Source organism: Saccoglossus kowalevskii, chromosome 2 (assembly GCF_978046115.1).
Source record: "Saccoglossus kowalevskii chromosome 2, keSacKowa6.1, whole genome shotgun sequence".
NCBI lineage: Eukaryota > Metazoa > Hemichordata > Enteropneusta > Harrimaniidae > Saccoglossus > Saccoglossus kowalevskii.
The window spans coordinates 32854710-32881811 of NC_140642.1; the positions used below are offsets into that span (position 1 = coordinate 32854710).

A 27102-nucleotide genomic window follows, 5' to 3' on the forward strand; every position below is an offset into this window, starting at 1 on the left:
GGGAGTTCAAGAATCGATTTATTTATAGAACATTGTACTGAAGTACAGACAGGGCATTTCGACCGTAACATATTACATCCACTTTCGCTTGATGTTGTTACTTATGGTATAAATATTACAAAAAAAACTATCGCGTGCTGTAAGAAGCTTGCATCTCGCAAACGACAGTAATTTTAGATTGACAGAAAACCGGGACACCGGCAGACGTGAATACAAGAAAGTTCAAGATGGCGGCTCTCGCAGAAGCACAACGAAAAGCAGAGGTATCATAATATCGTATAGTATAAGCTTAAGTTTTAGTAATACCCTGTTTTTTTCATGACACTGTACACACCACAGACATATGCTGTTTCCATTCCGAATATTGGCGCGGAAAAAAAAAATATAATCGATATTGCGATAATTCTGTTTACCGTCGTTAATATTAAACCTAAAACTTGATCGCACCGCATCTATTGGTTAACCCACTGTAACCTATCATCAGATTAAACTGAACTATGCATTTGGTGTCAGCTGATCGACTCGTGCAAACACGCTTATGTAGAGTTAATTCGGCCAATTCGATTTCCGTCAATCCAAACACATGACGTGTCGGCCTTTGACGAGAAACATTCGTTGAGAACTATGGAGAACCAAAGGCTTTATCTGAATCCTTACACACACCCTCTAAACTTGATGGTGCGTACTGGATAAGTATATTCAGCATTAATGTTTATCGTTTCGAATTTATATTTACTATCAAATTCTCGTATAATCATATTCTCAATAATTTTCGTTGAATTTAATAGATTTCTGATAGCCTTATACATTTTGCCAAGTGTTGAAAGATTAATATTTTCTATGTTAATTTTTAGTAGATTTTACGCTTTAGATATTCTATTGTGATATACATTCTACTGTTTACTTTGTGTATTCACTGAGTTTAATTCAGCAAATTTAGCTATCAGACAAATGGGCAAAAATAAAAACCCAGGCAATAATTGTGCTCTATACATACATGCAAACGAGATATCTATAGGTAACTTGCAACTTCCCTTTGTCCATCAATGTTCCAATAACCCAAGCAAGTTCCTCCTGACAGTTAAAGCAACTCTTGTTGTATAGTCACAACAATGTTGCCATATGAAAACAGATAACAACATAGACATAGTACATGTACTACCTAGATGCGAGTTAACTAGTCCAAAATCAATTGGAGCTAGCGGAGGGATATTGTCATAAAATATAGCAAATTTGGATCATTTGATAGGCAATAAGAAAGTCCCTCGCTATATTGCAATGTTTATACAAACTTTTCGAGGGAGTTTTCTAACCATCTGTATGTATCTTGTTTGCAACCACTGTAACATTTTCTTTTTTTTAATACAATGCTTGCTGTACATCCAGTCGCATATTATCATTTAATTTTGTGATAACGTAAAAAGACAATGTCACGCCTCCCTCTCTTCAGAAGTTTTCAGAAGAATTAATTAAGATTTTCTTTAGTCTTCAATGTGTATATAATGATCGTATGCTTTGAACACTTTTTATTTAATTTATGGTGTGAAATGATGATTGGCACGTTTGATTGGATTTGCTTAGGGCTGTGGTGACAAACATGAGCAACATATTGTTTTTCTTCTTTGCATAAAATTGTCATTCATATTTTTAATGCCAAACCACTGCATGTACAATCTAGTTTGACATTTAAATTCAACTTCATAAATATTTTCGCGAGAAGTGATGTCTGTTGGGTAAACTCAACACTAATATTTAATTTGTAGCACTAAACATCTCTCAAACCAGATAAACAACTTTACTAAACAATAAAAAATAAGAAAAATAGAATAGAACTATTTTTTTCTGTTTGCCAATATTTAAAAAAATTGTTTATGCAAGTGCTAGTAACATCACACTGGCGGTTAAGTCATGGAGATAATATTTTCATGGGTAAAATTAACACATTCCTAATTATTGTTTGACTGAGCTGCTAACTAGGTCATGGGTGTTTACTCATTCTGATCTCAGTAACACAATGAAACACATTTATCTAAGGGATATCTAAAATCTGATAGCCTCTCATTGCACTGACCAATTCTGAAGTACTCAGTAGTTCAGCTGATTGTTTCAGCTTTTGGACATGTGTCATTCAGTAGGATTGTTTGCCATGTTGCATGGTTCGTAAATGTAGAAATAAAATATACACATGTCTGCTTCCACCCCTGCATTTTGATTGGCCAGTGTCAACTGCTGATATCCTAAAGAGAATTATTATTCAGATTTCTTTATTATTTAGAGTGTATGTGTATTGGCTTGTCCTCAATCTAATTTGTTAATTTTATGGCTATATCTTTGTGAATATTTTTGGTGTTATTTTGATGTTTTTATAAATACTGCTTCACTGATTTGTATACTTATTTTGGTTTGGGTTGACCTAGTTGTTGAGGAGCAATTAAACAATTAAACAAACCAATGCAAGACTGAAATATCCTATTATAATTCTTTTAGTTTACTCTAAATTGGTCACTGTTTTTAATCATTGGTATTAGTGGATCTAATTACAGTCACTGCCTCCACAAGTACATGTATAGCTGTTAATCACATCCAATACGGTAGGAGCTAAGAAATCATGAAAAATGACTTGTCATAGTTGGTACATAAACATTAATTACCGGTATTTAATTTTTTAAATTCCCCTGCAATCAGAAATGGTGATCTTATTCTTCATGGACTGGATACAGCTTTTGTAACCTGGGGTTGTGGGGCAGAAGCACCCAAGCATACTCAGGCACTTAAGCTGTACGACCAAGGGCAGGAAAAGCCGTATCCAGTCCATAAAGGTTTTATCATATACCCAATAGGTGTAATTTCTTAGAGATGCCAGGACTGGTTACATACATACATTACTTTATGCATCGTTAATACAAAATATTATACATATCAATATCATCATAATCAAGCTTCTGAATGAATATCTCTGACATGTTTATGTTCAAACTATATTACTATAAAAAAATTTATATATCTTAACTTTGTTAACTAATGAGGCTGTGCCATGCATGGCTTGTTAGTCCCTGTTTTGGACATCACCATTTTGTTTCAACTGTCTGTGTTTCCATACATTCTCATTATTTCTTGGACATGTCCAGAACAGTTTCGTTCAAACTTGGTATAAAGACAACATCTCAACATGGCATAAACTTTTTCTCGGGCATTCTTGGGCTCATTCATAGTGGGTTACTGATACAAATCATTTTTTTTTTTGCTATTTGATTGGCTAACTGGTGGTCATTTTTTTTTAAACAAGTGTGCTTCTTCAAGTTCTTGTTTCTTTTACAGATTATTTTTGAAAGTTTGGTACATAGGCATGATATATTATATATAGGTTACTGGTTCTCTTTAGTTAAGTCATTTTCTCCAACAACAACAAAAACCAGAAAAATTGGTGTTGGTTTAATTTGTTATGTCCATAGCTATTTCTTGAATGTACCTTCACTGATTTCATTCAAAGTAGGTACGAAGACAAGACGTATGCACATATAACTTTTGGTGCCAACTAAACATTTTCCCATTAAAACAGAACAAAATTTGAATTTGTCATCAACTATTTTTCAGGTGCGCCTAAGCTAATTTCATTCAAAGCTGGTCTTGATATCTGATCAATCATATTGTGTTACTGATGAAAGTTGTTTTGTTTGATATACAGCAATTATGTTTATGTGTGTCTTGTCCTCTCGTTTTCATCAATTTTGTTTGAATTTGGTATGAAGATAAGACAAGCATAATTGGATGAATTTTTTCTTTAGCTATTTTGAGTTTTAAATGAAATTGAACGAACTGGTAGCCATTTTATGCAAATCAACTCAAATCCAATTGTATTTAAGAAAATAAATTTAGAAAGATGAAAGAAATAGAAAATTATTTCTTGTAGCAGTAGTATTAGTGGCACTTAAATTGCGCCCTCTGTAGTTCCATATGGAAGCAAACTAGTTCATTTCTAAACTGTAGAGGGCATCATACTTTTAGTAACAATTCTTGTTTCATGAATACTGAATCAGTGCCCAGATGCTTTTGGACAAGTTAGCTTATTAATTAGATCAATTTGCATAATAATTTTGTGTAGTGTATTTTGGATGTTAATTGATAGCAGAAGCCTTGAATGTATTCAAATGTAAATTAATACTTACTAAAATAGCTTGTTCATTGATTCAGAACAAATTAAATTTCTTATTTATTCAAGTCTTGTTAATCTAAATATAGTTTTTAAAGTTCCATATATATTCTCCTAGCAAACTTTGTAGTTAGTTTTGCCATATGCAATACATGTAATGTACAATATTTGTTTACACAACACTTGTTGCATGGAGATCACTACTCACTTATGATTTTGTTTGAAGCGTCAAGCCATTAATATAGTTTTTGGAGATGCTTGGTAACATATTTTTTTAATCTTTAAGTAATTCTGTGGTCTTTATTTACATGTGTATGAATTTGTTGAGAGAATTACACCGAATCAGTATGAGATTTTAGAACAAAAATGTGTTTTGGTGAATTTATACTTATTTATGAGCTATGTTTTGTCTTTGGATAATGTCACTCGAAGCTATCTCTGTTTTTAAACTGTTTTATATAAGTTCTTAGTTTTGAAGCTGTGTTTGTGTCCATTTGCACCATTTTCTCTCAAGTTCACCACTGAGGGATGAATTTGACACCTGTTGAATGTTCACATACACACATCAACCTTGATGTGTGTTGGATCTCATCACCATTCAGGACTGAGATCTTGTTATTTTTTTGGCGCAGGAAAGCAACTATTAGACTGCATTCCTGACAATCTGTATCATATCACATAAAAAGTACATTCATAGTTATTATCATCTATTAAATCAAAATATTGGTAGTACTGGTATATGAAGAATAAGAAAAAAAATATTTTTATTTTTATTTCATATTGTTTTTTTGTTTTTTTGGGTTATCTGTGTTATCTTGTATTGGTACAGAATCTAATAATTTAAATTTTAAATTTTTCAAACATTTCCTGATTTTGTTTCCTTCCAAAAAACTGATCAAAACTTTATATTATGGCTTTAATTTGTATTCTATCATATTTCCCCATTTGATTCTTGTATATACTTTGAGTACCATTTCCTTTTCACAAATCATGAATGATGAAAACACTCTGCCACATGTTCACTTTTATTCAAAGAATTATTGGTAGGTGACAGCTGATGTAAAACATTTTTTGTTTGTTTACACATATCAGATGGGGAGGGGATTATCTGACAATACGTAGTATTTAAATGTATTCACACTGTTATGTGGAGCCATAGGTACATGTAGTTTGAACGTGGAAACATTAACACTGTCCCTACATAAAAATCAACCATGCTTCAGAGTTTGTCATTAGTGGATATCCTCACGAAGGTAATGTACACGACTACTGCATTCATATCTCCTCATTTCTGTATATTCTGGGTTTGTTATTTTTAAGGACTTTCAGTGATTTGATACATTGGCTATGTTGACAGTAGGTTACTATATAGATGATGTGGTAACTGCTGTTGTGGTGACCTTCAGTACAGTATTTTTAACTGTATGTTTATTATTATACAATTTCGGTTTTGGAATTGCATCAACTGTTAGCGTTTTATTTTGATACGCCATAATGGCTACATCACTCAGTATGGTGTTTAATAATAATGTGACAGATTCAATGTCAGGTTAAACCTTTGTACATTACAGTCAGGAATGTTAGTGTATGTACAATCTCAGCATACTATAGCATCATACTATAAATTACTTAATTATTCACTTGATTATAATTTCCACTACCGGTAATAAGTAAAATCCTTTCTAATTAAACCCCTATAAACTAATAATAGTCTAAGAACTCATTGTTTCTCTGGCAAATTCCTGAAATTGCTCAAAATATTGGTAGTACCGGTAAATGCCAACATAAGTGAAGGGTTTTTATAGTACCTAGTGTGTACCATTGGACTAATGCCAGCTTGTGTGCAGGTAATTTGACTATGAATTGTGACAGACGGTTTAAGTAATTTGATGTACTTTACTTGATGTTTCCCCCTTGTAGAGTGAATAATTTTGTAGCTCTTGATGTTCATATGAAGTATTTACTGTGGTTGATTAAGTTGTTTAGTTATACCGATAGAACTGTTTGATGTCTGAATTTAAATATTTTGTGGATATGGATTACTGGTATGTGTACACTAAGCACTGTTATTAATTTCATAAGATGTATACAATTATTATCTCTGATGATGTCTTTATAAGCAGCAAAGTCTGAAAAGGACCCTATGAATCATAGTATTAGTATTTAAGGCAGATTGAGTTAATCTGATTAAATATATCAACCTGTGGATATCTGACATGAGCTATCAGCTGGGCCAAATATATTTAAAATTATGGTCACTGGGATATACCATTTTGTGACAAATAAAATATATAATCGCTTTAATCAAAAGCTGCTAGATTAACAGTGCATACAAATAACAGTCTTATGGTTTCATTATTAAATAAAGTATTGATTGATTGCTGGAATTCTCATCAATTCTATTTTCAGAGTGCGCACATGCATGAGCAACTAAAACCAATTTTTCTATTTAAAGAGTGGTGCTAATTGTGCAACTCGTCTTTTGTATTTGTTGTACTTTCATACACATATCCATCGCACTGGAACCCATACAGAATATGATGTTCACACTTGTTAATTTGTTATGATTATTTGCTAATTATAAGTCAGTTTTTTCAAAATCATTGGAACTCCCACCCACCCTCATAAATATCGATGGATACATATATTTACATGTACTAGTCAATACATATACCTTAGCAGGAAACATAGTTTGTTCAATTTTTGTTTGCATTATAGTATGATCATTTCTGTCTGGTTACACAGATCATACATGCCATGTTTTTGGATATGATACATAGCAATTAATCTCCAAACGTAAATATCAGATGTAATAAACATAGGTCATGAACTTTAATGTTTTACTTAACACGTGTATCTCATGATAAATATGTTATAAAATATGTGATAAATTCATTTTTTATATTTTTTATATCACACATTCAAAATCACACGTGTTATATTAGTAATTTGATTGATTCTTGCATGATATTTGAGACAGTGATGTAACATCACTGACTGTTCATCACTTAAGGCTGCAAAACATGGCTTGTTTGCCAACTAAAAATATATATTTGTATATATAAATATATCGTATTTGAATGTTATCGGGAATAGTTTCAGATATTCATCAAAGGCTGTTTTCATATCAATATCACAATTCGTGAAATGTGGGATAGTACTGATAAACTACTTCAAAATTGTGTGAAGAGGTTCCCAATGTGTTGCTAAAACTCCATAAATGAACTGTTTTTCAATCGCAGGCGCTAATCTGACAATAATACTGTGTTCGAAGAACGGATTCCTGTATGCAAATTAGATGCGCTAATAATCTTAGGATAAATGCACACACAAGTTATGAATGTGAACTATTGAGGAAATAGTCGCAAAACGAATACATGTGATTGATATTTGTGCCAAACGTACCATATGCTTGGAACATATGAAATGTACTACATTTATTTAATAAAATGTGATATGACATGTCACTCAATTAGGTATTCTCTATATATCACCTCTGTATACATTTCGCAAATATGGTGTTGTATTGAAGAATACTGATCCCTAAAAGTACTTTGCGGCTGGTTTAAAATGTTTTTTGGAAATCAGCAGTCACACATCAATAGTAAATTGGCAATTAAGCATTAGGCCAGACTTATATTATCCCTTGTTGTGCGAAGCCGTCAAATGAACAGGAGCCGTAAATGAAATAAAAATAAAATTTTATTTCAGCGTAACTTCTTGCGCCCGCCGACTTGTGAGTGCAAAAAATTGCTTAATTGCTTGCATTTTTATGGAAGTATCATGTTTGTGGTGACACACCGTGAAACTCCATCGTCAAAAACCGAGAAATCCCTCATTATTGCTGAAAATTTTGCCACAATTGACGACATTGCCAACCAGGTTATACATGGAATACAATTTTATTTTGTTTCATTTCTTCTCCCTGATCAATGATCTCACTTACAATTCTTTGAGAATCACACAAATGTAATGGGAAAAAAAGAATTAATTTTTTTATTTTTTCGCCCTTCTAATAAAAAATGATATAAAAACTTGAGAAACAAGGAATAAAAAAAGTCTGGCCTTACCAAGATAAAGATGAGAGAATTAATAGAAACAGTGAAATCCACATACAATTTAAGGCCAAAAAAAAAAAATTGTATTGTTGCTCTCAGCGACCGACCGAAAAATATGAAATATCAGGTCGCGTTTTTTTTTTTGTTCCCATATACCTTGGCTATTTGCGATAATACGAGTTTAAAAAAAAACAAAAAAAAAACTGACTGACCGATCCAATTTTTAAATTTTCCGACTTGAGGGCAACATAAGTTGTTGGTTTTTTTGACCTAATATTACACTGGTAAATAGATGCCTTAGTACAATGTATATATATAAAAAACATTCAATTTGATTATATCTCAAACAGTAATAAAAAAAAAAAAATTGTCTGTTCACCAATCAATGTTTTTGCGTTTAAGGAGTTGAACAGTTTATAATGTCACAATCTTAAATTGTATGTAAGGATTAATCAGATTTGCCATTAAGGGGTTCAAGATAATATTACATGACTTTATGTCACTGATATATCGGTATTACTACATGATTAATAAACAATATTTTTTTTTAAATTCTCTATTTTCTGAGGTCAAATTGCAGTCCATATAGTGCACTAATAGTGTTATCCAAACAGTGGCTTACAAACACTTGATCATGATAATTATCTGATATTAAAACAAACAAAAATGCAGTCTTGAGTTTGGCTGACACAAAGACATTGGACATTTTATTGTTTAAATTAATGTGGATTTATTAATATATAATTACAAAATCACATATCTTCGCTGATGATATGATCTAGGAATTATTCCTCAGTTTATAACAAATATACTAATTCTGTTGACTGTTTTGGTATTGTTCCCACAATGCATTGCTATGTAAATATGTGCAGAACTCGGTTATAATTGATAGACCCATACCCTCATTTTTTTCTAGTGATACCAGTCAGTTTTCTACACACGCACTTGCACATGCATACGCCTGTGCACATCATTTCACGACTATGCTCTCTGAAATATGGAATAACTGGAATTCTTTACATTCATCACAGGCTGATGCAGCCATGAGGACCAATAAGAGTGTGATCGAGTTTCAAACGTTGGCCAAGAAAGACGCTAAACAGGCACTAAAAGTGGAATTAGAGAAGCTGAAACAAACAGCACCTCCAGGTGAAACAGAGGTAAGATATATAAAAGTATCCAACAAGATAAGTACAGACTATGAATATTGGTAACACACGTATACAATAGTCTGGCTTTACATCGGTCTAGTTTAATTATCTCCTTTGAGGTATGAATTATTATACTGTAAAATACTTTATTTTCGCTTGGAAATAATTTTCGCTATTTCCGCTGAAGGAATGATTCAGTGAAAATAAAATCCAGCGAATATAATTTGTTTTGTATTTTTTATTTTCAACTCGTCAAAAAAATCAGTGAAAATAAAATCCACACAAAATACCCAAAGTCTTTTTAGCGAAAAATTAATTCCAGCTAAAATAATGTATAACTGACTAGTAATTTATAGTGGTTAATTTACTATTTAAAGTGCATATGCTTGTATATGCTATTTTTATGTGCATTAATATATGGAGGTTTAACATTCAAATGTTTATGATGGTATGTTGAAACCACTATAGCCTATGTATTTCTTGTTTCTGCACTGACCGGATGTTGTGGCTGTTTTAGCTGGTAATGTACATTATAACATATTGTGTATTCAGGGGACAGATCATGTTTGGTGTTGCATACTACTGACTAATACGGTAATGCATCACACATGATAGATATGAGAAACCACAAACTAAAATACTGTGGAATACTTTATTTTTGCTGGAATTAATTTTCGCTGAAAAGGCTTTTTGGGCCTTTTGTACGAAATTTATTTTCACTGATTTTTAACGAGTTGAAAGTAAAAAATACGAAACAAATTATATTCGCTGGATTTTATTTTCACGGAATCATTCCTTCAGCGAAAATAATTCCATAGAAATAAATTCCAAGCGAAAATAATGTATTCTACAGTAAGTGCAAAAGGGAAACACTAAAATATGAATAAATATAAAAACTGCTAATAAATTTGGTCATGCTGATGGTGGGTATGCTACTCTACCAGCTACCGTGCTGGCAAAGGAAGGTCCGCCGAAAGGTACTGGTACTCTTCCTCAAAGCACTTTTCCTCAAATACGTTGGTTGGTTGGTTGGCTGGCTGGTTTTGGGAGGGGGGGGGTTATATACCTACAGGTTGATACAAAACTCAAATGATAATCTCTTGTGTAATTAAAGAGAATCTTATGAGATAATATTTCAATATCCATACTAATAATAGCAAGTTTATTTATATAAACAAGCATGTAGTGGAATAGCCTTTAGATATTTTATAATTTTCTAACAGCCCTACATAGGAATCTATTGAGAACACGTATGGTACACAGCCATATTGTCTGCATCAATTGATCTGTCATGTTGGCATCTTTAGCTATTACAGTATTTGTTCTATTAGAAGTGCACATAAACCAAAAAATTGCATTCATTGTATGATAGATCATTAACAAGTTACTTATTTTTTACTTTTAGTTTTTATATATATATACAGAAGTGTATGCATTAAAATTAGATGTTACATTGTACATAGTCAATGTCTGTGCTTGCTGCCTAATTTGTCACATTCCTATGTTGATTCCATGATAACTTAGTATCATAATGGCACAAGTTTGATAAAGTAGATGCATACAAATCTTAGAATAAGTAAAAATGTAATTTTCATTTTTTAACCAATTATGGTGAACACATGTTACCACCAAATATAACGCAATTAAATTTCACTGACTCTCAGCATGTATTAATACCGTACATATGTGTTACAGAGCACGTATCATTGCATATGTGTAACAAACAAGTTTTCTGGTTCTCTCATTACATAGATTCAGAATTGGATATATGGATTTAGTATGGGGGGTGTCATGAATTGCTTCAACTGACACAAACGATGAAACTAGAAACAAATTTATGTTGACCTAATATATTATTATCACGATGCATGTTTTTTCATTCACCCACAATGATGAAAGTTAATGAGAATTCTCAATTTGTGTCAGGACATCTATTTTGATCAAAGTTTTTGCACGCATAAAGGTCTTTTAAGGCGAAATTTAGGTAAATTTTTGTTGTTGAATAATCATGTTTTGCCAAAGGTGCATCAACTAATTTTACTCAAACTTGGCATAAAAATGATGATAATGCATGCACCTTCATTATCTTTCCTATGTATGTACAATACAAGTAACCTGTAGAATACTGTGTGGGTAATATTTTTTATATTGATTTTTGTTGCATTTGCAGCAAATAGTTACCAAACAATGAGAAATCTATAGGATTGAATATACCCGACAGCTGGCTTCACATGCATTGTTCATAGTTCATATGGTGCTTACACCAGGATTTAATTACAGCACCTAGGCGGTATGTGGTTACAGCTTAATGTTCGAGTAATCGCAAGAAATTGACATGACAATAGAAATTCATTAAAGACTGCCACTCCCATGCAATTAACAGCGAGTGAAATTCCTGGGATTGAAACATATATTTTGAAGTCACTGATGTAGGCAACGAATAACTGCAAGTTGACATAAAGACGAGGTAGTTTATTTAATCAGTGGTCAACTAGAGGCTGAAATTATAATTAATTTGTTTATTTCAATTTCTCCTGACGTCAAATAGAATACACTGGTGAAACACGGTAGTAACTGTGGGTGAAAGGATGTTTTGGGGTGTAGTTTACATTGTATATGGAGTGGTAGGGTCGGGTGTAATGTGTTCATTTCCAACTATTATGAAGTCACGTAGAATTTCACTTAATTTATTTTTGCTGACATGTTTTCAAGCATTACATGTGAATCTAATTTTCACTGCGCTGTGTCTCAATATAGTATGAGGGAAATGGCATATTCACTGGAATTTATTTCAGGGGAAAAATGTTTTCAGTGATAATGAAGTATTATGACAGATACCCTCCCCGTGGCTTTCATTGCGTATGGAAGTTATTTTCACGAGTGATGCGGTGTATCCTGCTGCCGTACTTTCACGAGCGAAGCCACGGGGAGGGTGTGGGGTTCTGTTATTATACACATGTCCCATATTTGATTATTTCATATTAAAAAAAGAACGTGCAACAAACCGGGATAGAAATTTAGATCGGGGAACCCAATTGCCCATTAATATGCTCCAAGACAGTGCTGCGACCTAGCAACGCTTGTCAGTGTAGAACGCGTGTCGCTGCACGTGTGAAAATAAAATAATCAGACGTCTAATTTAAGTCATTGTCCGAATAAATAACTCGTGGATGTTTAAGCGCGGTGGTCGTAGCACAGCGCGTGTTCGAATTTCATGTAAATAAACAATGTATTTTACACGCGTTGTATACGTCGCTGTGAGTCCCTTATCGAACAGGACGCGACACGACGACTGTCGCCCTTTAGTTGGGACCACGACAGAACCAGAACTTAAACTGGGCGACTACGATACACGGTTGATGTTGAAGTTAAAAGTTCCTCCACAGATCTGTACATTGGCAAACATGCCGTGCAACTGCGGTACTCCACTGACAGAATGACTTTCGTTGAAATCGGTCGTCGCTGACTCGTGAGCTGCACACTACAACCTCGTTTGGGATGTTGCGTGCTTGTCGTGGATAGACTGAGTCTTGGTTACCGGTTAAATTTTGCTAATTTGGCGTTGGTAATCTTTATTTGGAACTGAGTAACGCCGCAACGTCGCCAGCAGAAACCTCATGGTATATCGATGTTGATGGTTGCGGCTCCATATTAATCGGAGATTTTACTGCGGGTCCAGGCAGCGGGTGGATCTTCCGAGAGCCCTTCAAGATTTATAAAACACAGATTCCAGGTGGTCAACAAACATTAAGTTCTCCCAATCCTAGTATTCTATGTGATGTACATCTAACATGCCAAAAATGCTGGTGAACGATTTGAACCTGACAAAAATACTTGAAATAGATACCAGGAAGGGGAGGGGGGTAAAAGAAAAGTTATATAACATTTTTTATTAAAATACACAAGTTTGTCCAACTCCCTGTGATACAACACCTCAGACATAGCTCATTGTACTCGGCTGGAGTGTGGGCAAAAGTTACTATTTGAATTTTTGATATCTTTTTTCATTAATGAGAAAGTTGACCCCGAAGTTAGAGTAACTGTTCAGCAGGAATGGCTTTTTAACTCTTCTGTGATTTTTTTTTGGCTATGCTGATTTTGTCACGGTTCATACTTGACAGGCAGGTCGTACCATCACTAATTGGAAAAACAATCCTGACCCACCGCTACCATGGCAACAGCCAAAGAATTGTAATAGCAGTGCCCAAATGATCATGCCTTTTATTTTGGCTACGTTGCGCACTGGTAAGAGATCACCGGCGCCGACATTGTTACCACTGTCAACGGAATCCCAACGCAGCTTTGAACTTTGAATAAAATGTAAATGCTGCTTCCAATCTAGAAAATACTATCGCAAAACGATTGGAAATTATACATTTAACGGCTGAATACGTCCTAACAAAAAAATAAAGTGACTTCTAATGACTGCCATGTTATTTTGCAAACCTCGTATAAGGTGCCCGGTTTTAGTTATAAACAGACGTTAGCTTCACGTTCATGTCCCTTCCATGATAACAGCCGAAAACATATTGCTTGTTTTTTACCGGTTTTCATTGGCAACCGAAGTATTTTTATTTTGTAAACAAATTTTCGTCTGCTATTTTTATTCAGTTCAAATCGTTCAGCAACATTTTTGGCATATTAGGTGTACATCACATGGAATACTACGATTGAGAGAACTTGATGTATGTTGACTGATTTTTATCATAGTACGAAGTACCAGGAAGTTACTCAGTTCCAAATAAAGATTACCAACGTCAAATGAGCAACATTTGACTGGTAATCAAGATTCATGTAATCCATGGCTAACAAGTAACATCACAAGCGAAGTTGTAGCATGCAGTAAGTCATCCCGTCAGTGAAGTACCGCAGTAACACGGCATGTTTGCCATCAGCATTGTATTCAAACGAATCACGTGGTGTGCCGTTCTCGTTCAAACCCGGGAATAGGAGAGTCCCATTAAAAAAACACATTGCAAATCATGCAAGTTCAACATTTTCAAACCAATATACTAAAACAGAAATGCTCAGAGATGTAAATGAAGTATAGATATTACTTTTCACTATACACATCTCTGTTGATACTATCCCTCACATATTCTACTCCCAATTACTCCTGCGTAAAATGGACTAGCCTCTTCTTGTTGACATTCAGACTAAAATCACGTGACAGGCTGTTAAAATTGGCTGTTGCATACTCTTTCGCCGGTCTGGAAAATGTGTTTAATTAACTCACATTCAAGCAACAATGCAGATTTCTCAGTGGGAGTGAGACTATTTGACTCTGCCACTAAAAAATAGGGGTGTTTTCAGCAAAAAACGAATAACCCTGGAATACACACAATATACTGAATTTCGGAACAAATCGTGCATTACTTACAGCATCAGAATACCACAGAAATATCAGACGAAACATGAAAACACTATATATTGTATTTCAGCCTGAACCCTCTATATTGCAATTCAAGGAATTAACCCCATATGTGCATCCATTTCCCACCTTGGTATCATCCACCCCTGAAAACAAACTCTTAATACCACGCTGAAGCGTTTGGTAAAAAGTGACTTTTTGAGTCAGGATGCACAATTCTTGACCATTTATCATGCTTCTATTGACCCTTGTTACTGTGGTATTTCAACAGAAAGCAACTAAAAACTTTGAAGGATTTAAAGATTTGTTCAGCCGATTTTTACAAGAAAAAGGACCATCTGTAGAATGGGACGAAATACAACCTTTACCTCAAGATGCCGTAAGTATTATCTGTCAGGCGATCATGTTCGTTTTGTCACCAAAAATACAAATTTTCTTATAATTTTCATTGAATTTTGAGTTAATTTTGAAACAAAGTTTCAGGCTACACATTGAATTGGTTAATAGTTTTTAAACCTTCGCAGCAACACTGAATTTGATGATTGGATCCCATCATCACTGTACTGTGATTGAATTTAGTATATACTTCATGCATTGAAGGCCATATAAAAATGCGTTACAAAGCAAATCACATCATAGTTTAAATATTTTAATAAAATTTACTGCTAACTACTTCAATGAAACAATTGTTTGCCTCAGCATTTTGATCAAGAATTGTTTGTGGAAGGTGACAAAAAATTAACGGAATCTGATTAATATTCTGTATCACAGACTTGTTTGCATTGATTGCATTAAAATTTCAATATATCATGCAGCAAATGTGCACATTTCTGTTTCGTTTCACAATTATATTAATGAAATTTCCCTAAAGTTATTGTCAATCATTTAAACCCAAAGGCAAGCATGGATGGGCTTTAAGTGAAGTTCAAATTTGTTCAATTTTATTTTTCCTAGGTGATTCCTTACAAGGAGCTTCAAGAACATGACACAGAGAATATTAAGGCATTGTTAGATAAACTTGTTGTTATTAAATTAAATGGTGGCTTGGGCACCAGCATGGGATGTAAAGGACCGAAAAGTGTCATCGGTGTTCGGAGTGAACTGACCTTTCTGGATCTGGCGGTTCAGCAAATAGAGGTAATTGTTTTCATTAAATGTAATAAATAATAATGTAGTCAGTGTTGATATCAAACACCACTGTTTTTTTAGCCCCTGTTACATGAAACTGTCTACACATGACATGGAACTTGATAACTGAAAATTGCACGCCAAATTTTTTTCAAAGTATGCAACTTTAGCTCCATATTTTCAACATGCCTTGACTGATCAAGTACATCAGACAATATTGGTGGTTTGCATACAATCAATAATTTTAAACCATAATGTCTGACGGTATGTAAATAACATTCCAATTAAATGTGTGTAATTTGTGTGATAATTTCTGTTTCGTCATTGTAAAAGTGTTGTGGACTTTTTTCAATATTAATTCAACCAAAAAAGATGTACCGTAAAAATCATATTTGAGGCCGCAGCTTTAATAGAAGCCACACCCCTAACTTGAGACATTGTTTCATGTTGAAATTGTTTTGAAAGTTTTGATCCCAGGAAAAAGCCTGCAATATAAGCCACACCCCAAACTTTCACAAACCAAACAGCCACCACATATTTCAGAAAAAGATATACCATTTAATTTTTAAATTAAGGCATAATTTTTCGAACATTTCAATGATTCCTGACGCTTAGATTGGAGTCTAATTTAGGTTTTCCGTAGTCATTGACGCTTATTCCAGAGTACAGGTTTATTGTGGGTAGCGTGAATGGGTAAACTGCGTTTCGACAATGAGCTGTTATTATCGTCAGAAGTGTTAAATTCGTCTTCAATGCTCAGCTTATCTTTCGAAAACAACTAATTTTTTCATTTAAAAAAAAATCATGCCATTTTCCCATCAAAATCAAAACCAAACGATCGCACTACAACAACGGTAAATCTCTTCCGTGTTTCGTTTACAATGAGGTCCTGAACTACATTAACATATTTAAATGAGCTATAGTAATTTAATCACGTTGGCACCATCCAGCGTTTCGATTGGTTAATTAGCGACTTGACCTATTAGGTCAAAAAAACAGTTTCAAGTCACTAAAGATGTTTGAACAAACATGGCGGATATCGTATCGGATCGAGCGTTTATATGTGACCAAAATCATTCGCTTGCGGTGAAACTAAGTTGAATTTTCTCAACAATTCAACGAATTTATTTTTTGTACGTTATTGTTATCACTACTGAGTAATAATCAGCAATTGTAACACTTCGAAAACAAGTAAGTTATTCACTTGTGTGAAACGCAGCATGACCGTTATCATGATCATTTGCTACTAAGAATGCATTTGTTTTTGTTTTTACTTATTTTAGAATATAATTTTTGTTGACTTTTTTTATTTTAATTTCCCCGATGTCTAAATTAAACATGGAATGTACAGTCACTCTGCCGGAAGTCGTCAGTAGTCGAACGCAATCAACTGTGTCAGACGGCCGTCTCTCAGTTGTGACCTATACAGTATTGGGGCTTGCTCCTTGTAGCACAAGAATATCATTGTTTTACTAAATTTTGTCTCTGTATTAGCATCTCAACAAGAAGTATGGTTCAGATGTACCACTAGTTTTGATGAACTCATTTAACACGGACGAGGATACTAATAAAGTTCTCAGAAAATATGATTCTTGTCAAGTGCAGATATCAACGTTTAATCAGAGCAAGTAAGTGGACTGTAAATAATTCAATAAATGCTGCTGAAATGCCCACAGTTAGACTATTCGTTGTAATGTATTAATGTTGTGATGTAAAATTAAATTCAGTCTGCAATGATCTATTCAGTTTACAAAAGGGTTCAGGTTTTACTGTTTTAACAGAAAAATCTGTTAAAATGGGACTGACCTTGACAAACTATCAGTGCCCTCTATTGATAGAATCAGAATTGCAGGCACAGCTGTAACCATTTGCATAATTTAAAAAAAAAACTTGCCTATCAACGGATGTTTATTACATGTATCTAGTATTGTCTGTAATGTAAGGTCAACAACAGCTGTAATATAACATCCGGTACGTGCCTCACTGTAATATCCTAGTAAAAGGATTAATTATTCACTAGGTTTCAATTGTACTTATTTTGCTGACTAGAAAATTCGCTAAATTAAAACCCAGTGAATATGTAAAATTTAGCATAGAACACATTATCTAAATGATAAAACACAGTGACTTTAAAACCCACTGAATATGCCTGAAATGATAAATCAGTGAAATTAAAACCCAGTGAAATTTGTCATTTCACAGTAATAGTATTTATTTGTGCCCCGCCCACTTTGCTTGTGCTTGTGGTTTGGATAGGAAAAATGAATTGTAATTAGTGTCACTCCTAACCCTCTTCACATCAAAATCATCTTTTCTTTTATTTTACAAAATAAAACATAATTATTAATGCATAATTTTGATGAAAAATTTTAACAAGGATGAACATGGTTTAAATAAAATGAAACATAGCGAGATGGGGGGTCGGGTGGAGGGGTTGATGGTGGATTCCTCTTGTGATAATGTTTAGTAAATAGTTGAGGGATGATGTGGTTCTGGGTTTTATGTAGTAACAATTGCATACTGATAAATGTTTTGATTATAGAATAAATTGCCCTCATCCAGTAATTGATATTGTTTTCATTGTATTACAGATATCCAAGGATCAATAAAGACTCACTATTGCCCATTGCAAAATCAGTCAGTTCTGATGACTTGGAAGCGTAAGTAACTTTGCAACATAATGTGTATTAGTTAGAACTGTAACTGTTGACTTGTCATTCTCAGTTTGTACTTGTATGTCTGCTCATCGTTCTGAGTTTAATGTGTCTGTCAGTTCATCATTCTGAGTTGTGGCTTGTGTCTGTCAGTTTATCATTCTGAGTTGTGGCTTGTGTCTGTCAGTTCATCATTCTGAATTGTGGCTTGTGTCTGTCAGTTTATCATTCTGAGTTGTGGCTTGTGTCTGTCAGTTCATCATTCTGAGTTGTGGCTTGTGTCTGTCAGTTCATCATTCTGAGTTGTGGCTTGTGTCTGTCAGTTTATCATTCTGAGTTGTGGCTTGTGTCTGTCAGTTCATCATTCTGAGTTTGGACTTATCTGTCAGTTTATCATTCAGAAGCTCTAACCATATGGTGTTAGTTTGTCATTTACCGGGTACATATGTTCACTTGTCATTTTTGACTAATCTGACATGCAAATAGCTTGATTACAGTTTTAATGTGATTCAAATAAAATATTATTAAAAAATGTTGGTATTATTTGGCAAATGTTTCTGTCAATGAATAACTTTTATAATTTTTTTTTCTCAGTAAGCAAAGCTTTGATTATTATATAACAAACATAATATTGTGAATAGTTATTAACTTACCGGTACACACAAACCAAATTGACACCAGATTCTGTGCTATACAATTGTGCACTTTGTTTGTGTATTTCAGTTTTGTATTCTCAATACATATGTACTAACAATATAACATACAGTTGAATGAGTCTGTTCAATTTATATACACGTACGTAATATGCAACCATTGTCATTTCTCTTCTTTCACAGTTGGTATCCACCAGGTCACGGCGATATTTATGAATCTTTCAATAATTCTGGTTTGTTAGATGCCTTTATAAGACAAGGAAAGGAATTTGTTTTTATTTCAAATATTGACAACCTTGGAGCTACAGTTGATAACAGTATCCTTTTGCGAAGTGAAGCAAATGACCATGCAATTGTGTTATTAATCATGTTCAGGCTACAAGTACAGGCTAAGATTTAAGCTAATCACATATGTTCGAATATCGGGTATACCCATTTGAGTGGGAGTGACCAGCAGTCAGCACTAAGGAACACCCAAACTTTTAAGAATACACAAATCTTCAATTCATTTAGCTTAGTACAGTAAACAGGGAGGTATACATGTTTTTTAGTTCCATGGTTATAAAACAATAACAATGCAAATTCAGAACGTGAAGTAGTACAGAGTATCATCATCAGTCCATTGTTTTTCTCAAGAATAATGGATGTGCTCCTGTTGATTGTCATGTCAGAAATAGCATACTGGAATGAAGAGTTATGAGTACATGTATAATAGTAAATCCAAATTAACATTGTATACAATGACCCATGCTAAGAATTTAGGTGGGGTCTTAAAAACAAGATTATGGTATAATTAATTAATGTGCCAAAAATTGTACACAGTAAAACATGGTAAAAATTGCTTATTTATGAATATCTGGAAATACAGTAAATATTGTTGTAAGGACATATTGGGCTTCCCGATTGTAATTCAATATGCATCCAGATTGATTGTCTTGTTACCAATCCATGAAGAAAGTCGCACATGCAGGCGACATTATTCCTTCTCGTTTGTTTAAAAAATATCATGGCTAAGGCCTAGCACACACACACATACATGTATGTACTGTACATAAAAAAATTATGACTTCCTGCATACCAACATAGGAATCGACATCACCTTGCACAAGGTCATAAGGCTGAACAAAGGCAATGGGACGAAAGTGTCCTGGGACGAATGTGAATTAACTGTGCATCCTTAAAAACGGTTCAGATTTAGCTTGTACTTGCCATTTCTTAGCCTTTATAGAGCATTTGTGCATGTTCTCTTAGCTAACGTTTTTGACCTAGCTCATACTAAGAAGCAGTAAGTGACTGTAACTATTAACCACAGTTTTTACTTGGGTTTATTGAACTGTATAATCAGATAAAAACTGATATTTGTTGATTAATTTAGGAGGAAATCCTTTATTATTTAATTTGATATCAAAAGCCAGGCTGTTATGTTTTTTTTTATTAATGAAATTGTCAATCATTCTACGTCACAGTGAATTTATATGCTTCATATGTACGTCATACTTGTCACTATGTATCAATTACATGCCCTTTTCATTCTTCAAACTACTTTATCTTCACTTTATTGTTTATTTTTTTCTATCAGAAGAATAAATCAGCAAAGATCAAATCCAATGAATTTTTTGTGTGCATATAACCCACTACAAATCAGTAAATATATATTCCATGTATCGCATCAGAATGCTGGCATGACCAAAAATAACTGATTCTATGGCAATTAATACCCGCAGCAGCTGCTAAGAGATTACAATTACCGGTACTACAGTATGACAGAAAAAAAAAGAATTACCAGTAGTATACAGATTTCTTGTTTATTGTAGATTAAATTTGTTCATTGATTATTTATGAATGAAGTTTAATACTTAAACCATGTCTTACTGGTATTTATTTATTAATTCATTTATTCAGTATACATGTCAACAGCTGATGATTATTTGCTATGGTGGTTTTCTGACTTTTTTTTGTTTAATGCTTGTAAAATAACTGAACAAAAATATTGTGAATTATTTATAACTCTTTCCTAAAAAACCTGCCCATAAAGAAATACATTTTTTTGTCCTACTTATTTTTACTTTTGTGAGAAAACATAGTTGCCAATCATATCATATGTTGTTAAATAGTATTGTTTTATGTGCTTAGAGGTAATTTTTTATTAAATGTATGATTTACTGATATTTTTTTTTAATGAGAATATTTTCTAATTTGAAATGATTAGATGAAATGTTTTCATTCTCTCAGCGCTAACTTTTCCTTAACACTCAAACTTTAGAAATTCTAAATTTCCTGGTGAATCCTCCAAATGGCACTGGAAGTGAGTTTGTGATGGAAGTCACAGATAAAACCAGAGCTGATGTGAAGGTGAGTGGAGTAAAATTATATATACCCAGGTGAAATCATGATATACATTTGCCAAAAATGCCAGAGAAACAGAAATATTCCCTTGCAATCTCTCAAAACCATTGTTAAAATAGTGAGTTTTCTTCGAATTGTTTATCTATTTTTTTTATTTTTTGTGCAAAATAGGGAGGTACGTTGATTCATTATGAGGATAAACTCCGTCTGTTGGAAATTGCCCAAGTTCCCAAGGAACATGTAAGTTGTTAAAACATTATTATCTGCTCACCAAACTTAATATTCTGTTGTTGTGTATTACACATGTGTTGTTTATTAAATACTTGTATCTACATATTTTCTTGTCAGGTGGATGAATTCAAATCAGTCAGTAAATTCAGGTAAGAAATCTATTCACCATTAGAATATATGACAATAGTCAGTGTATCAATAATTAGCGATGTGAAAATGAATTACTTTATTTATTTTCACCAAAATCATCTATTTTGTTTTGACACGTGCACTTTACCTGCAATTTGAATGGTCCTTGCACATGCTTTGAGATTTTTTTTGTTTCAAAGTTACATGCAAATTTCGCTGTTACTAATTTTCCCGACCTTCAACAAAGGCCAGACACATAAAAATTACTAGGGGGGGGGGGGATACACCCATTTAACAAATCTGATACAAGTCACTCAGAAAATTATACACACTTTTATCACCGCTATAAATTTGTTTTTTCAATCATTGTGCGTGCCTGTTAAAATTGAGATGTGCATGTCACAGCAAGGATTTTAGGTTTTTTGCAGAATATAAAAAAAATAAAAATAAAAAAAATATGCTCTTGCACAAGGAACATGTTATATTTTTAAAATGAAAAAAATCAGTGTCATCGATTTAGGAAAACGAATTGATTTGTTCTTTTTTTCTTGCCCTTACATCTGTACAACAGTATATATACATTTAATTCATTTGTTCTTACATTCATTCATTCACTTACTGTTATTTACAGGGTATTCAACACTAACAATATTTGGATAAAGTTGGCAGCCATTAAGAGAAATTTGGATAACAAGTCACTTGACATGGAAGTCATTGTTAATAACAAGGTAGTGTAGAAATATTATGTAGAGTTCTGTGTTAAAAAGTCCATATCCTTTTAATTAATGATGTTTTAATTTTAATCAACAAATATTGTACATGTGAAAGAAGGGCGTTCTAATAGTGCTGTTTGTCCCACAGACACTGGATAATGGATTAAATGTTATCCAATTAGAGACAGCTGTTGGTGCTGCAATCAAGAATTTTGAAGCCCATGGTGAGTTTACTCTGCATGTTTCAATTTCCAGATAAAATTGATTACCGGATTTATATTTCAATGTAAAACAGATAGACATTGCGCGCAAGTACAACATAAACAATGGAGATTATATTGCTCCTACGCAGCTTGTCCCTTTTATGAAAAGTGTTAATAACGAGAGTGTTAAATTTCTCTCATTCGGTACACATCAGATTGATATCGCTCACCTATAAAATAAAATAAATATAAGATTGTTTCATTTTTTATGCTCATTTATCAAGTTTATGGTAACTGAACTCTTATTGTGTCAAGGGAGAATGTTGTTATAACATTTGTTACTTGCAGTTGAGCTGCTATTTTTTCATGGTAAACTCCATGTGCACTTACCTACATGTCTTGCAAATCATTCACGGTTTTTACATTACCAATTTGCGTCCTTTACCTTTCCAAATCTTGTAATTTCTTAACTATACACAGAGGGTCTGCAAAGGGGTATTTTCATAAACTGTAATCAACTTGTTTTTATTTTCGTAATAATGTAATTTAAATAAATAAAAAATGTAAATTTGTAGACATGGACAAGGTGTAGAATGTAATCAGCTATTTTATTCGTCTGTAATTTGTACAAAGATATTATTTTTTGTAAGTGTATAATGCCTTTTTCAAACTAAATGTCGTAATTTGTACATAATTCCAATTTTGATTCTTAAACTCAAATTATCAAAAATATTATAAAATGTAATTAGGAATTTGCTTCATCCCAATCCCACCGATGTGCCATTTTGTGATTTCTGAATTTCCTCTGTAGGTATCAACGTGCCCAGGAGTCGGTTCTTGCCAGTGAAGAAGACATCAGATTTATTACTTGTCATGTCCAATTTATACACCATGAAAGCAGGTTCACTGAAAATGAATCCACATCGACAATTTAAAACAACGCCACTTGTAAAACTTGGCACACACTTTGATAAGGTCAGTTGTGTAAAATGGTGGTATTTTCTCTTCAGTTAAATGGCAGTGGTTTAAAATAATTTGGTGTATAAAAACATTGTGTATGTCGCATGGGATCTACATTAAACATGTTTATCGCAACAACCCTCATCCTGTCGTTCATTTCAAGTCTAATTACCTTCAAGGGGTGACTTTCTATCAAGTTCACTGTGGGATCTTGCATATTGCATGCAAAAATCAAATGATTTGATTTTGATCTTTTAGAGAGGACTATTCAAAATTGCCGATTATCAAACGTGTATAAAACATTACGAGGCATAGAAATACCCCGGTAACCTGGAATGCTTTCATGTTTGTTGAATCCCGTGCTTTGACACCACTATGAATGATGCTATCTTTTTACGTTCAATTTCATGCATAATGCAGGCTCTTGCAGCTAGTTGAAAGTGGCTTTCAGGAATGCCACTAAGTGCTTTTTTTTACGTGTGGGGTACAACAGTGGCTGCTCACAAATGTTGGAAGATGGGTAGTAGTGTGTAATGAAGATTAAGTTTGAACTAAAGGGCACTTTGTCAACTTTGATATGGATTCCAAATGATACATTGCTTACGCTAAATTTATACACGCTGTATAAAACAACAGCAACCCTTTATTATTGGATTTGTTCACCTGACTGTACATAAAGCTGCATTTATTTAATTCAACGATTATTCAGCTAATTTATCTCAAACCATTCATGTTGCAGGTGAACATATTTCTGAAGAGATTTGGGAGCATTCCAAACTTGATTGAGTTGGATCATTTGACAGTGTCTGGAGATGTGACATTTGGCAAAGGAGTTGTTCTCAAGGTATGCTAGCTTATTAAATTAGTCAAACTGAAATACATGACATGACATTCAGTCACTGTTTCTGGCAACATAATTTAGCAGTGGTAAACTTAGTTATAAACAAATACATAAATCTATATTACTAACAAATGTATTTATCTTGCTATCTTCTAGGGTACCGTTATCATCATCGCTAATCATGGGGACCGAATTGACATACCTCCAGGTGCTTTGCTGGAAAATAAGATTGTGTCTGGCAACCTGCGAATTTTGGATCACTAGTCTTTGACCACCTCTATGAACTTTTATTAATTGTGTGAATGCTGTGCCTGATTTTATATATTTAGCTTTAAAAGTAAATAGTCTTGTTATCTGTTGAATCGCTGGCAAGACAGTAAGCTCACTGTACATGTAGGCTTTTTTTGCTGCACTTCAACTTGTTTGCTACACTGACATAAATTGTTTAACACAATAACATCAACAGGGTTAGAACCTTGTGTGGTTTCACTACAGTCAAACATCTCTGATTAAAACCCTGTGTTGTTACCAAACAATTCTTTCTTTGTTATAAAGAAAAAAACTCCCATCTTGGTGATCGCTTTGGTTTACCACTACATGTTGTTGTGTTAAAATATGATTTTACATAATTTCATAGTCACTTGCACTTCTAACCAAGCATGCCTCATGAAAAAATAATAAAAGAAACTCGTATTCGAATGATCTTTCGTCACTGTGGTACTTTGAGTGGACTGGTTTTTATTTGTACATTCTGTAATTATCTGTGATTGTATAATGAGCTGCAGTAATGCTCTCAGTTGTGAATACCATGCAGCAATAAAATATTGTTGATGCACTTCTTACTAGTTTGCTAGTTTTAGTTTACTGTCCAACACCCTCACCACTATAACACACCTACACTAACATTGCACCTCTGGTTAACTGTATGTTTTAGAATAGTTCAAGACCCATGTTAATTCATGGCAATAACTCTTATTTATGACCCCTGGTACTAATAATTAGAGGTTATATAAACACCAAGCAACCTCCTTTGGTAGAAGATACAAGACCTCTCTAGTGAAAACTAGCATATTTGATTTCAAACGGGAAAAAATGACTGAGAAGTGTTTTACAGAATTTATACCTAGTGCTATTCTTGTGATAACACTGTAATTGGACATCTTTTTCCTGTTTTAAGTAATAGTTCAATGATAGATGAAAGCCCAGCCGTAATGAAAAACGTTTTGTGATTTATGAAGATTGTGTTCAGTTACAGTATTCTATTTCCATTGCATGCTTCTGGGTTCAATGTAAACAAAGGAAAGAATTCAAACATGACATCAATCTTACAGCCGTTCTGAGAATTATTCGGACAGTCAGTTAGCAAAATGACTTGCAAATTTGCAAAACACTTTGGTCTTTGCCCAATCTAGACTTGTAGGCGCCACTTGAGTGACAGGCGCGTGGTTTGGGATTACTATTTCATAGGGGTTGTCGGCGGCAACCAGTCTTTATTTTTTATAATTATATTGTAATTATTTTCAGTAATTTTGAAAATCACAACCCTCGCTCATTTTAGTCAGTTGTATCTGTTACAAAAATGGACTAGACATAATAACGGTCGTTATACCCCATCATTTTCAAACTGCAGTTGAAAAAGTGATTCGATCATGGAAGGCACTTTTGATTTGACAAAAGTCCATCAAACCGTTATAATCAAGTTTTCCGTCTGTGTATCCCTGACGTACTCTCCCACCTCGGTATAGTTTCTGAATTTGATACATAATGCACCAGTAATGTAAAAACAACTTTTAGTTTGGCTCAAAACTGTCGCAAAACTGCAGCGTGTCCCCCTAAAAACTTTACTTTGAGCCTTCCCGCCAACGACTAGTTCATTAATACATGGGGTTACTCAACACTCGGGAGTTGTTTTGTAAATTGCGCTATGTCAGGTGGACTCAGATGGTTATAACAATTTAAAATACATATTGTAACACTTTGAATGCATATACAACATATAACCTGTTAATATATGGTAACCAACGCGTGTTTTGAAAACAGCGTTTTACCCGCATCTTGCAAGATAATGGAAGGATTCCAATTGTGGGTGTGCCAATACAACGACACCATCAAGTCTAGATTGGGAAAGACCCAAGTGTTTTGCAAAGTTTCAAGATATATTGCTAACTGACTGTCCAAATAATTCTCAGAATGGCTGTAAATAGTGTCAATAATCGTGACATATTTTATTACTTTAGAATGAATGAATGCAGATGCAAGTTTTCACGGAATGGTTAATCCTATTGTTTTTGATGTATAAAAATTATTTAATGATGTAGCAGCATGTTTTGTAAATTACTTGACTTCCACTTAGGGAATTTATTTTTGCTGAAGAAATGAATGTGAAAATAAAATCCAGTGAAAACTTTTTCCATATATATTTTACATTAATCTCATCAAAAATTAGTGAAATAAACTTCATACAAAACAGCTAAAATGTCTTCAGTAATGAATTGATGCCTAAAATCGGACACA

At 33.6% G+C, this 27102-nt stretch overlaps 1 protein-coding gene across 2 annotated transcripts; it reads left to right on the plus strand.

The window, feature by feature from the left end:
- The first annotated feature begins 23 nt into the window (after positions 1-23).
- On the plus strand, positions 24-25426 carry LOC100367761 (UTP--glucose-1-phosphate uridylyltransferase-like). Of its 2 annotated transcripts, none has more exons than XM_006813653.3 (15): positions 24-263; positions 9240-9368; positions 15002-15109; positions 15685-15867; positions 17353-17486; positions 18450-18518; positions 19349-19482; positions 21429-21517; positions 21683-21751; positions 21860-21891; positions 22503-22599; positions 22733-22808; positions 23599-23762; positions 24487-24591; positions 24745-25426. In XM_006813653.3, exons 1-15 carry the CDS (start codon positions 228-230, stop codon positions 24850-24852), a joined length of 1533 nt encoding a protein of 510 aa, XP_006813716.1. In that variant the 5' UTR covers positions 24-227; the 3' UTR covers positions 24853-25426. The 2 variants fall into 2 exon arrangements, with proteins under 2 accessions (XP_006813716.1, XP_085350684.1); XM_085494558.1 differs by lacking the exon at positions 24-263 and adding an exon at positions 5241-5403.
- The last annotated feature ends 1676 nt before the right edge of the window (positions 25427-27102 follow it).